The 14,101-nt window shown below is 36.0% G+C and overlaps 1 protein-coding gene across 1 annotated transcript; it reads left to right on the forward strand.

The window, feature by feature from the left end:
- Positions 1 to 1,896: 1,896 nt before the first annotated feature.
- LOC123658962 (cytochrome P450 6k1-like) lies at positions 1,897 to 13,885 on the forward strand. The gene is made up of 10 exons (XM_045594253.1): positions 1,897 to 1,927; positions 6,761 to 6,870; positions 7,738 to 7,941; positions 8,487 to 8,633; positions 9,040 to 9,224; positions 9,715 to 9,857; positions 9,947 to 10,065; positions 10,684 to 10,789; positions 13,147 to 13,395; positions 13,716 to 13,885. Exons 1-10 carry the CDS (start codon positions 1,897 to 1,899, stop codon positions 13,883 to 13,885), a joined length of 1,464 nt encoding a protein of 487 aa, XP_045450209.1.
- The last annotated feature ends 216 nt before the right edge of the window (positions 13,886 to 14,101 follow it).

The raw sequence follows: 14,101 nt of genomic DNA on the forward strand, positions 1-14,101 counted from the left end.
TGATGCAGACCGTCGGCCCCCGGACTTTTCCAGTTCGGAGCCCGCCGGACCGCACCACTGACGTCCTCCGTAGAGATGGCGATTGGGTTCATCGGTTCGATTTTAGCACATGCGTCCTGAACCGCCGCAATCCAAGGGCCCTCCTCGTGCTCCACCTCCCCTGACCATATGTTGCGCCAGAAGGCGACGAGGTCAACCGTACTCGGTTTTAGGGAAGCAGAGCCCGATATCGGGTTCTCCAGCTTTCTATAGAACCTTTTCTGATCACTCAAGAAGAGGCGATTTTGTCGAAAGCGCTCAACTCTCTCAGAGTACCTGCGAATGCGCTTTCCCCATGCCGCGATTCTCTGCTTCAGGCCGTCGATGCGCTCCGTTAGTTTATCGGCTATGTCAGGCTGATCGAGGCTGATGCCTAGCCCGTTGAAGGCCATTCTAACAGAGCGCACAATCCTTGGCCTTGTGTTGCCCGACCTGAAAGCTAGCAGCCTACCAATGAGGGACCTGGCCAGGTTGATACGGCGTTCTATTCTCCTCTTCCAGGCTGGTACGTCGCTATTCTTATGAGTAGCGCGTCCAGACTCCTGGGTCTTGGCTCCGACAAGGCGGTGCACCGCTAGAGCGGCGCCGAAGAGAATAGAAGCCGTATCCTCCAAGCTGAAGCTGGTTTCCAAATAGGGAGGCAACAGCCTGTTAGCTGCCTCAATGGCATGCCGCGTCGCGGCATTGAGGGGGAGGCGAGAAAGTCGCGGTCTCATTTCCAGAGGAGCGCCTCGAGTCTCGGAAATCGCCTCGTGCAAGATCCCTCTCATCTGTTCTACTTTTTGGGCGACTGCTCCCTCAGTGATCGCCTCCACAGGCGCTTCGCTACGAACGCCTTCTTGTTGCGTTGACACTTCGTTGCGCACCGTGGACACGGGTTCGACTTCAGGAGCAGCCTCACGTCGAAATCGTTCGAGCTCGGCGACGTCAAATATGCCCTTTCGTTGGATGTACCGAGCTCGATCTGCCAGGTTCTGTTCCGTGACAGTTAGCGTAGGCTCAAGCAGTAGGAACTCGCGGTGCATTACTGCCCGGTAGCCAGTCCGCCCGGTCTCTCGTCCTACAGCCCTATAGTACGCACGCATGACATTCTCATTCATCCCCCAGCCGGCCAAAGAATCTTTCCTTTACCAGTTGTTTCATGGCTCCGTCATCAATGCCCAATGCCTCTGACATTCCGAGATATTTATAGGTTTCACCTTCGTTGAGAGATCTAAAAGACAAAGAGTTGTTAAGTTGTAAATTTTCTGATGATACAATTCTACCTCTTTCTACATGGATGACAGCGCATTTATCCACACCAAACTCCATTCTTATACAAGTGCTAAAGGTTTCTGTTATTTTTAACAACTTGTATAAGTCTGGTAGTTTGGATGCGAAAAGCTTCAAATCATCCATATAAAGTAGGTGAGAGATTGCTTTGCTTCCTCTACGAAGGTGAAAGCCCAACTTTGAATCCTCCAATAAAGTGCTTAAAGGGTTCAAGGCTAGACAAAACCACAATGGACTCAAACTATCACCTTGAAAAATACCCCGCATAATCCTTATCGGTTCAGTCGATCCTGAAACATCGACAGCACCCGGATGACGCAAAAAAGTGTTCCACTGTCTCATACACGTACTCAGAAAAGAGCACAAAGCAGCATCAATTTTGTATAGCTCCATTACTTTCATAAGCCATGTATGAGGCACTGAATCATACGCTTTCTTGTAGTCAATCCAAGCGGCAGCCAGATTTTTCCGGTTTCGACGTACCTGTTGGCATATGGTCATGTCTATGAGGAGAAGTTCCTTGGTACCGCGACTACCAGACTTACATCCGTTCTGAGTCGTAGCCAAAATATTATTTGTAGTAATATGTTTTGTAATTTTTGCGACGAGAACAGATGTAAGTAGCTTATAGATGGTGGGTAAGCAAGTTATAGGGCGGTAGTTTTTAGGATCAGCGGTACATCCCGATTTGTATAACAGGAATGTGGTACCAGTCGTCATAAATTTTGGTAATGAATTAGTAGAAACTGCATTTTGGAATTGTGATGCCAGGATGGGGTGCGAACTATGAAACCATTTAAGCCAAAAGTTATGCAATCCGTCCAGTCCAGGACATTTCCAATTCGACGTTGAACGGATTGCATAACTTATATCTTCTGAATTTATCTTAATTTGTTCCATTTGTGGAAGTGAGCTGCACCTCCTTCTGACAACATCCATCCAATCACTCTCAATGTGATCAATGGGGTTCGACCAAATATTTTGCCAAAAATTATTAATCGATTCTCGGGTCGGTAAATCACCATTAACCACATTAGTAGTGCACTGTTCCCAATTCCTGTATACCTTTCGTTGGTCGCTTTGAAATATTCTATTTTGATGATATCGATCCCTGCGTTTTTTATACCTCTTAATGCGTTTTGCCCATGCACAGAGTTTTTGTTTCAGAAAATCTATGCGGTCTGAGACTGATGTTATGTACTCGTTGGATCTTATATTTGTACCCGCAAAAGCCTGATGTACAAACCGCATGATTTTTGGACGCCTGTTACCTGCCCTGAAACATGTTAATTTGGCTATTAGTGTTCTGGTTAAATTTATTCGTTTTTCAATTCTGGCCTGCCAAGCTGGAGCCGTGTAGGGTGGTAAAGTAACTTTATTTGATGTAAACTTCACTTTAGCTACATTACAAACGGCTGCAGCTCCACAGTACAAAAGTGAGTGAGTATCGGATAAATTTTGAGTGCTGTCTAAATATTGTTGTAAAATTTTATTTATTATTATTATTATTATTATTATTATTAAAGTTAATTATTCAGCAATTTAAACAGCGAAAGCATTATAAATAAATAAATAGTATCTAAACAAGTACTTACTTCAAGAAGTTACAAAACAAATAACCAATTCACTAAGATGGCGTTGATTAAGTAAAAACATTTAAACGTTTAATCTTAACCTAATAAATTAAAAACATATAATATATAAAATTCTCGTGTCGCGGTGTTTGTAGTTAAACTCCTCCGAAACGGCTTGACCGATTCTCATGAAATTTTGTGTGCATATTGGGTAGGTCTGAGAATCGAACAACATCTATTTTTCATCCTCCTAAATGAGGATAGCCCCTAATTTTTTTTAGATAAATTAATTATTCTTTATTTTATTATGATTTGGCGTTGAAAAATACATTCAACCCTAAATTTTCACCCTTCTACCAACAACCCCTATTTTTAAATAGCGTTTAGCGGCAAGACAACGTTTGCCGAGTCAGCTAGTAGTTTTATAATTTTGAAGCAAAGCTTGTATTTTGAAGTTCGATTAGCGTCCGCGGTGAGATGTATAATGATAGGGAACTAAATAATATAGTATGAAGTATTAAATAAATATCATTCTACATGACATTGACAAAATCACATGTGTTATTTTGGGACTGTTTGAAAAAGTAATAAAAACGATGACCTAATAATTACATAAATATGATTTGATTTGATTCAGTCTGTAATATTCCACTACTGGTCATATTCCTCTTTCTCCATGCAACTACCATGTTTAACTGAGGTAGGGCACAGCAGGAAATTTTCTGCTCAAAATATGGAGCAGCCCGACTGGGATAGTACCTCGACCTTACAGAAGATCACAGATAAATAATACTGCTTTCAAGCAGTGTTCTGTTCTTGTTGGTGAGTAAGGTGACCAGAGCTCCTGGAGGATTGGGGATAGGGTCGGCAAAGAGCTTGTGGTGCTTCTGGTGTTGTAAGCGTCTATAAGCTACGGTAATCGCTTACTATCAGGTGAGCCGTACGCTTGTTTACCGACCTTCATCATTACAGCCTATACAGTCTACTGCTGGACATAGGCCTCCACAAGTTAACGTCAAAAATAACGTGAACTCATGTGTTTTGCCCATATTTACCACGCTGGGCAGGCGGGTTGGTGACCGTAGTACTGGCTTTGTCGCACCGAAGACGCTGCTGCCCGTCTTCAGCCTGTGTATTTCAAAGCCAGCAGTTGGATGGTTATCTCGCCACCGGTCGGCTTTTTAAGTTCCAAGGTGGTAGCGGAACTGTGTTATCCCTTAGTCGCCTCTTACGACACCCACGGGAAGAGAAGGGGTGGCTATATTCTTTAGTACCGTAGCCACAAAGTACTTACCGACCTTGTTGTATAAAAAAAAATGTAAGTGAAGCTTAATCCGTCACAACGCTCTAATAAATCTAATTTTTAATTACGTTTAGTTAACGAATAAAATTTAAAACTTTTGTATTATGTATGGATTTGTAATATTGCAAAATTCGCTTGAGTTGCTATCTGTTTTAGCGGAATCGTTATTCCTGTTGATAAACTCAGTTTTCTTGAAGTGTCTAATCTCCATTATTTTCGCGTACTTAGCTTTTGTTAACAGGGTTTTAATGCGGCTTACATTTATTACCTTTGATATTTTTGCTAAGGTATTTCTATTTTATTAGTAAAACTTTTATTTTATTTTGTTATACATATAGGAAGCCAAAATAAATAAATAATTTGTCGTCTGCTCCTACATACATATAATTATATTTTTTTCAATTTTTGTCTATGTGTCTGTCTGTTTGTTTGTTCAGGTTAATCTCCTAAACGCCTGAACCGATTTGGACGGAACTTTCACTGACAGATAGCTGATGTAGTAAGGAGTAACTTAGGCTACTTATATTTTAGAAATTTATTTATTTTATAACTCTCCGAACTGGACAATAACTTTTTTGTTAAATTCAGCTAGTAAATAATAAAATATGGTAAAGCGCTAGTTGATCATCACAGTCATCATATCAGATCATACAGTGGGCAGATTACTTCAAAAGAGTGGGTGAGATGAGGTACCCCGATATGTGTTTAAAATTATAATTCACCTGTATTGTATTTATAAAAATTAGTTGAAATGGAAATTTATTTCAATAGAAGCAATACCTTAGGTTCAGTTGTTAAGGGATCCTGTTGCCTGAGATCCGGGACCCTCCAATTAAAGCGGCTGAAGGCTCCTGCAGGGGTTTTGGTCGGTATTGCACCCCCCATTGCTGAAGCCGACATATGGTCTAGGAATGATTACCCGGGCATCCTGAATATCAGCGGTAAATGGGTTCCCCTGCGATACCAAAAAAAGGTTCAATTGTTAACCTACCCTGCCCAAGAAAAACTTATATTACATGGCTTAGAATTTGTATGTAGTAAGGGCGGTTTTATCTAATACCTCTCTCTTTAATACAGTATTTATATTGATAGCACTATACAGCCTGTATTTCTATTCATGGAAATGTTTTACGCGTGACTAGAAAGTCTATTATACGTAATTTTATAATTTTAAAGATCCCAAGAATCAGTGTCAAATACAAAATTTAATGACTGATTAATCCGAATTTAGACGATCAAAATTCAATCAAAACATTAAACTTTGGCAATAAACCGTGCTTCTAAGGCGCGAATGTGATCCGGTCGTTTTAATCCCGATTGTGGAGAATGAAAGGACATTTGTGTTTCAAATTAAACATAACAAGTTATTTTTGCATTATTGGGTCTGACTTGTTCTGATAACGATAACATGAGCCGATCTCATTTTTAAGGGAGAATGTTTCGTTTTCTTTCTTTCTTTGACTAGCCCGTTGGCGCAGTTTGTAGTGACCCTGCTTTCGGCTCCGGGGGTTGTGGGTTCGATTCCCACCCCGAGTCTAGGTGTAAAATATATATAAACCTATACCTACCTGATAAATATACCTAAGTATATTTATCGAAAAAAAAAACCTATACCTATTACACACGCATTAAGTTGCTTACTTTAGGAACAGACGACCGTGTGTGTATTTTGTAGACATTTATTTATTAAAAAAAGAATATAAATAGTTATAAAAAACAGCCGACTGGTATAGCTACACTTTTTTTTCGAAAAATCCTTCCTGAAAGGAATTCCGCTACCCGACACTTGCGGTCGGATGTCCGTATCGTGCTGACTATTGGTGTAGTAATAAATGCTGGGTTCTACTCTAATTCCTTTATCAGTCAATCAGTCAGTCAGCGTCAATTATACATGGCCTCATATTTTCCACTTTCCAAAGATATTCCGAGAACGTTTATCTGACGCTTATAATACGCAAAGATGAAAAAGTTGTTTTAGCAGGTGAAAAAATCACTGTTCCAACACATTGCCCGTTCTTCGGCTTTCGAAACCAATCGAAAGCAGCAATGAAAACAGCCCATTTTTCTGAGATTTTGATTCATCCAGCGTTGAAATGATGAGCTTATAAAGATCCACTACCAAGTTGTTCCTATGGTCACCAACTTAATGCTTGTGTTACAGGTAACAGCCGACTGTTATAACTATTTTTTTTATAGACTTACATAGAAATAATACATATATAAATATATAAACTAGTGATAAAAAAACCAGTACAGTTTTAATTTAAAGTCAAAGTTCATGCGCTTTATTTGTCAAGTTTTATCGATAACGGTAAATACAATTTAGCGTAAGAACATATAATAACTCGAACTTTGACCTTTGATTGTAAATAACTTATAGTCGATTATAAAATCGTTACTTTGAGTGTTCAGTTGTCTTAAAGACGCCGAATTAATAACTGTACTTCGAGCGTTATCAACAAAGAGAACCAGTTTGCTGAGTTCAGAAACAGCAATTGTGATTATTTATAAGTTATTACTATGTGTTTTTATGTGGTATTAATTACTACACTTCTGTGTCTTGTGACTTTAGTTCATTTATGGTGGTCTAAGGTCAAGAGATATTGGGCAGATCGTGATGTCCCCCATCTGCCGCCAGTTCCACTTGTGGGCAACATGACTTTCCTGCTAAGAGAGAATATCGTAAGATTAAGACATTTACTTTAAAGATATTTTGACAACGCGTTGACGCAGCGGTCGCATCACTGGCTGTTGGCGCTGGCAGTCGCTGGTTTGATTGCCGCTAATGGAAAATTTTTGTTTGCTATGAGCGTTAGCCGTACAAGTGTTTTCCGTGGTATGGGCGTTTATGCGTGTGTATTGTGTATATTACCGGAACCCCAATATTGGAGTAAATTTTAGTGAAGGCCGTTGCGTGAGGGCGTTTATTATTACTATTTTAATATGCTTCAACTTGTAACATCCCACGGCTGGGCATAGGCCTCTTTCTCCATGTAGAAGTATCGGAGCTTCATTTTTTTGCACGTCTGGTCCTAAAATAAGCAGTTTAATGTATGTTATTGGTAACAGCCGGCTGATATAACTACTTTTTAACTAACTAACTTTTTTTCTCGATAAATACATGCAAATTGTCAACACATATTACATAATAACATGCGTTCGTGGTGAGTTCGCAAAAGTTACTCTGCGTATAATTATGTTATAAGGAAAGAATTTAGTAATTTTATTTTTAATAATGCCACGTTATTTTTTGGTTTTGCTTTACCGATCCTATCTCCAATCTTCCCAGGAGCTGGACCTCACTCACCACAGGAACAGAACACTACAGGAGATAAGTCATATTTAGCAGTGAACTTGTTATTGACTTAAACACATCATAGCTTATTGATAACTGTTTTCATTTTAACAAACACATCAGTTAATTACTAATTAATTCGTTACTAATTAATTACTAAGTAAACATATTTTGACCGTGAAAAAAAATACCGGTTTATATTTATCATTTCTTTAATTTATAATTCAGTTATTATTCTTTGTATTATGACTCAGGTTTATTGGTTGGAAAGGGTGTATCATCAACATTATGATAGGCCCTATGTAGGCTTTTGGATCTTCTGGAGACCTGGACTGCTCGTCAATTCACCGACTATAGCCAGGAACATATTAAATAGAGACTTTGACATCTTCAAGAATCGTTCTTTGAGTTCTGGTAACACAGATCCTGTTGGTGCACTGAATCTCTTTACCGCCAAGGTTGGTAATTTTTTTTTTACATTTTACATTTTTGTAGTATTTCATAATAATAGCATTTATTTTTAATTAACTTGATAAACCACGACAAAATCCAAAAAAAATGTTTACATATAATGAGTATTTATTATATCATACTTTTGACGATATATTGGTGCAGAAGTGACTGATTTAGTAGTATGTCTAAAGTTTGATTCTTAGACTTGTTTTTTGTTAAATGTTGTACCCGGACACTTAACACTGAATTTTCATTGACGATAGTCATTTCTTTCTGGGCACTTTAAAGCATTTATTTTGATAGAATAAAAATCGTAGTATCAGGGAAACATAAACAATCTGTGGGATCCGTGTAGTTGTCGAGAGTTTTGACAGCTTAATTAATGACTTATCATAAATGCAATGAGTCTTGTATATATATTCAATCACTCTGACAACTTTGACATCGCGATGATATATCAGTTCGTATGTCACGAGATAGATGGCGCCACAATCGCTTTATATTTTTGATGTACTATAAAGTACTCATATAAGTATATTACTAATTACAGGATCCTCTTTGGTCACATTTACGACTGCAACTCGGCGGTTTATTTACAAGTGCAAAGCTCAGAAAATTTCAAGATTACACTCGAATCAAATCGAAAGAATTAGTTCAAAGGATCCATAATGATCGCAACAGCAAGATTGACATGTTGGTAATAAAAAATATATATAATTTAATAAGGTGCCATTTTCATGTCAAGGAGTAAGGTACTGCATGTAAATTAGCAATGACACACAATTGCGTGTCTCAATTTGTATCTTTACACAAAGTTTATAGGATATAAGTAGGATTTAAATTTATAGGATTTTTTTTTATATATTTTATTTAATGTCCTATCACAATTTAATTTGTTGACTCATTTAACACAAGAAAGTCGCACAGGTATATTCAAAAGCAATAACATAGCAATGGTACTTACATCATTTTAATGTTAATCAGCCTGACATTGATAACATACTTGAATTTTCAAATATATTGGGTTGTTCCTTTTTGTTTGATTTATTTTGTTAACGCCAATTACTGTTTTAAACTTATGAAATATAAAAAATTATTTTCAGACTCTTTTTAATGATTACACAACCGACGTAATCGGTACTACGTTGTTTGGCATTAAGAGCGATGCTACTTTGACGGGAGCTGGTCCTTTAAGGGACATCACTAAGGACTTCTCAAAATATAGTTTATTTAGAAGTATAGGCTGGTTTAGCATCTTCTTCATTCCGGAATTGGTTGATATTTTCAGGTTTGTTTTACTTAATATTTATGAATTTTACCTACTATATAAGTATTATATGTATATATATATATATATATATATTCTTTATTGCACTTTAAAAAAAACATAATTACAAGTCATTTTTACAAAGAATGTTGGCAAGAGTGAACTTATCTCTGTAAGAGATCTCTACCAGTCTACCCATGGTGGTGAGAGATGATGTTATCGCGGGACTCATAAGCGCATGTGAGATAAATTGAAAAAAACTGAACAAAAAGTTATAAATTAATAAAAAAAGCCATGTACTTATTTTGCAATATATACATTCAAAATTACTGATATAAAATACATATATACATAAATACATACACAGTTACATGCACATATACATGCATACATACCCACATACATACATACACATATACATACACACATACATACATACATACATACATACATACATACATACATTATTACCTAATTTTCATTCAAGTACATATGATTCTTGTTCTTGCAGATTTAAATTTTTCCCAAAATCTTCAATCAATTATTTTAAAAAAATATTTCAAATACTTTTATCGCGACGTGAAAAAAACGAGAAAAGCAAAGACACTAAAGATCTATTGGACTTCTTGCTTAATATTAAAAAACAAAATGAAAGTAAGACGTAGCATGTTAATTAAAATTTATTAATTGTTAATTATAGTAATAAAAGTGAGTGTTAACTTACCGTCAAAATTCTATTCAAGGTTTTTCAGATGATATAATTGTAGGCCAGGCTGCTGTTTTCCTATTAGGTGGGTTTGATACTTCTGGAAAACTCCTGACATTTTCAGTTTATGAACTGGCACATAATCAAGAAATACAGGTATACTGATTTAAGATAATTATAATAAGTTAAGGACAACGCCATCTTTCGGAACCCTATTGGATTCCGACAGATGGCGTTATGAGAAACTACTTTGATTCGAACTATCGATCAAATGCTGTTACACGGCTGGATCTACTATAATGTAGTGAGCTATATCCACTAGAGAGCAGTGGCAGTTTATTATTTGTAAATAATTTTGATGATTCTTGTTTTAATCGAAAGCTGAGACTTGTCTTGTGGTCATATTTAAATTTGATTGAGTTCTGATAATTACTTTTGTAATTGAAGTCGGTTTTTTTTATATAATTATTTTCTGTAAATAAATTAATGAATAAAAAAGGTTAGGTGAAGATTAACAATGTGTCGAAAAATATGACATCTCTGTGTAAATGGAATCAGTACTTTAATATTTTTACAAAGTATTTAGTTTGCAAATCCGATGAACTTTCGAAAAACGTCCTTTTTCGAAATAAGAATGGGTTATTTGTGACAAAATTTTCTTATGCAAAATTTTATAAAACACTTTAAAAGCTATAAACCATAAAATACTTATTTTATGGTTTATAGCTTGCGTCAATGATTCTAAGTTTAATTTTGATAGCCCTTTATTTGTAGAACAAATTATATCAAGAATTATCAGAAACTATGCGTTGTAAAGAAAATGACGACTTCAATATGCAAACACTTATGGAATTGCCATATCTTAACGCGGTCATTAAAGGTAAAGTACAGTTCCAGTATATACAATTCGAGTATTATGGATTTAGTTATAAGGTTCCTTGAACGCAAGTAAAGAAAAACATGAACTGGAAGGAGAGTAATATTTTATTACCAGCGCGGTTGACCGTGTCGGTGGTCGTGAAAAACTAAAAAGTATGGGATCTTTTAGTCTTTTGTCAAAGCTCTCAAAGGTAATGTCTGTCTGTATTAATTACCATCACTGCGTGAACTTGAAGGAACCCTGGCACATTCCACAAGAGAAAATGCGAAGCTCCTTGGCCTTTTTTGCGTTGAATTTAACGGCTAGTCTTTTGATTAAGACCCGTCATTTTGATATTAAATAGGTTAGGGTTATTTTTTTTGTAACGAAATTATGTCTTTTTCTTTTTCAGTTAAAGCTGTTCAACTTTGGAACGCTCTACCTTCTCTTATAAAACATGCCCAATCCCTGTCTTACTTCAAAAACATACCTTAAGGCGCACTATTTGTCACTTCGCCATAATTGTTTTTAATATCTCTGCATAACATAATGTATGAGTTCTGCTGCACTTGTATTATGTATTCTATGCTTTTATCCATATTATATGTATTTTGTATGTATGTATGTATTATGTTGTATATGTATGTGAATTTGTACTCGATAATTGATAGCATTCTAGGTGACATTAATTGTTAATTGATTTAATTAATAAATAATATTAATTGATATATATATATATATATATATATATATATATATATATATATATACCTAAATAAAATAATATAAATTAATAAAAAAATTAATAATAATAATGATAATAATAATATAAATAAATAATAATATATAATAATATAAATTATTTAATATTTAATTAATTTAATCAATTAATTAATTTTAACTTTATTAATTTTTTCACTACGCTGTGTCCTATATGCCCAAAGGTTGTCTGGAAGAGATCACGCGATAAGAACGCCTTTGTACACTCTTCTTTATTTGTAATAACACGTGGTTCAATAAGTCCCGAGACTAAGTACTAAAAAAAAGTCTTTTTTATAAAATTAATTTTTATTTATCAACATAGTCTCCTCCTCCAAGAGCGATACAGTCCCTCCAACGCTTTTCTAACTTTTCTATCCCATGTGTGTAGAACGATTTGTCTTTGGCTTCAAAATAAGCCTCCGTTGCTGCGATAACTTCACTATTTGAGTCAAATTTCTTACCCTGAAGCATTTTTTTGAGGTCTGCAAACAGCCAGTAATCGCTGGGGGCCAAGTCTGGCGAATAAGGGGGATGAGGGGGATGAGGAAGCAATTCGAAGCCCAATTCGTTAATTTTGGTCATCGTTCTCACGGACTTGTGACAAGGCGCGTTGTCCTGGTGAAACACCACTTTCTTTTTGTTCATGTGAGGCCGTTTATCCGCAATTTCGTACTTCAATCGCTCCAATAAGCACATGTAATAGTCACTATTTATATTTTGCCCCTTTTCAAGGTAGTCGATGAAAAGTATTCCATGCGCATCCCAAAATATAGACGCCTAACCTAACCTAACCTAACCTTACCGGCCGATTACTGAGTCTTTGGACGCTTCGGGCGGCTTTCACCAGCCGCTCTCCACTCCGCTGCCTGCCGATTGGATTCCGGAGTAAAATGGTATATCCAGGTTTCATCCATTGTTACATATCGACGTAAAAAATCCTTTTTATTATGATTCATCAGCGCCAAACATCGCTCTGAATCATTGATACGTTGTTCCTTTTGATTAGTTGTAAGCAAACGCGGCACCCACTTAGAAAAAAGCTTTTTCATGGCCAAATTTTTATGTAAAATAGTGAAAACACTACCAGCTGAAATCTTCACTATCTCGGCTGTCTCTCGCACTTTTACCTTCCGATCTTCCAATACGATTTTGAGGACTTTGTTAATATTTTGTTGAGTCACTGCTTCATTTGGACAACCTGAGCGTTCCCCATCATTGGTGTCCATGCGACCGCGTTTGAAGTCGGCATACCACCGACAAATGATTGCTTTAGAGGGAGCTGATCCTGCATAACATTTTATAAGCCATTGCTGTGCTTTAACGGTATTTTTTCCCATTAAAAAACAATGTTTTATAAACACGCGAAACTCGTTTTTTTCCATTGTATCGAAATTACAACCGTAGCGTCACTTAAATGTTTCAAAATCAATAATTTTATTGTTCCATTTTTAAAAATTTGACACACATATTCTTATATTGATAGCCAGTACTTTTTAAAAATCAAAAGAGTTTTTAATATATGCACCATTTCCAGGTTAGTCTCGGGACTTATTGAACGATCTAGTATGTTATTGTGTTGATTGTTGTTGTGACATCATAAAATTGACATTTTACAGAAACACTTCGAATATATATTCCAATGGGATGGATCGACAGAGTTGCATCAGAAGACTACAAGATAGATGAAAAATTGACTATAGAAGCTGGTACCGTTGTTTATATTAACGCAGTTGGAATGCACAAAGATCCTAAATACTTTCCCGAACCTCACAAGTTTGATCCCGAGAGATTTTTACCAGAAAATAAGCATAAAATCGAACCTTACACCTATTTACCTTTTGGAGAGGGACCAAGGGCTTGTATCGGTAAATTATATTTTTCGTTTCCAAAGTTTTTACTATTTAACTAATTTTGATCGTGGATTTTAGCATTAAAATGAGTAAAGATATGCATACTTGTAAGAGACATTGGTAAGGTAAAGAGTAATGCATTCGTTTGCGATATACAAGGAAATGTACTCAGGTGAATTAGTAACTTATCATATCTTAAAAATTAAAATCTGATCATACGATTTGTATTATAAATGCATTCATCTAGATTATGTAATGAATCCTTACAATAAAAAAAAAAGTTAATTTTTTTATGATTTGTGTGCTTGTGCATTGCGTTTTGTTTTGTATTTCAGGCAAGAGGTTTGGTTACATGACGGTACAGTTCGCTCTGACACACATTTTACTAAAATATAAAATTCTTCCGTATCCCGATTCAACCAAGCCCTCAGAGATGAAAGTCAATAGTAAGACTGTTTGGTTCTTCCCAGGAGAAGAAATTCATGTTCAGTTCATTCCAAGATAATGTTTTTACTATTTATTGTTAAAAAAAAATATTTAAAACTCGTATTTAGTTATGATCAGATGTCTTAAAAAAATGTAAAATAAAATTATCGATTTTTATTTGTTTTACTTATTCCACTTTCGAATTAAAAACATGTGAGATCTTTTCAAGGATATGTATAAGTCTCTATCAATCTTCATACATTCAAGACGTCTCGTCGTGTTTTTCTTGTATAAG

This window comes from Melitaea cinxia, chromosome 13 (genome assembly GCF_905220565.1).
Source record: "Melitaea cinxia chromosome 13, ilMelCinx1.1, whole genome shotgun sequence".
Classification (NCBI taxonomy): Eukaryota; Metazoa; Arthropoda; class Insecta; order Lepidoptera; family Nymphalidae; genus Melitaea; species Melitaea cinxia.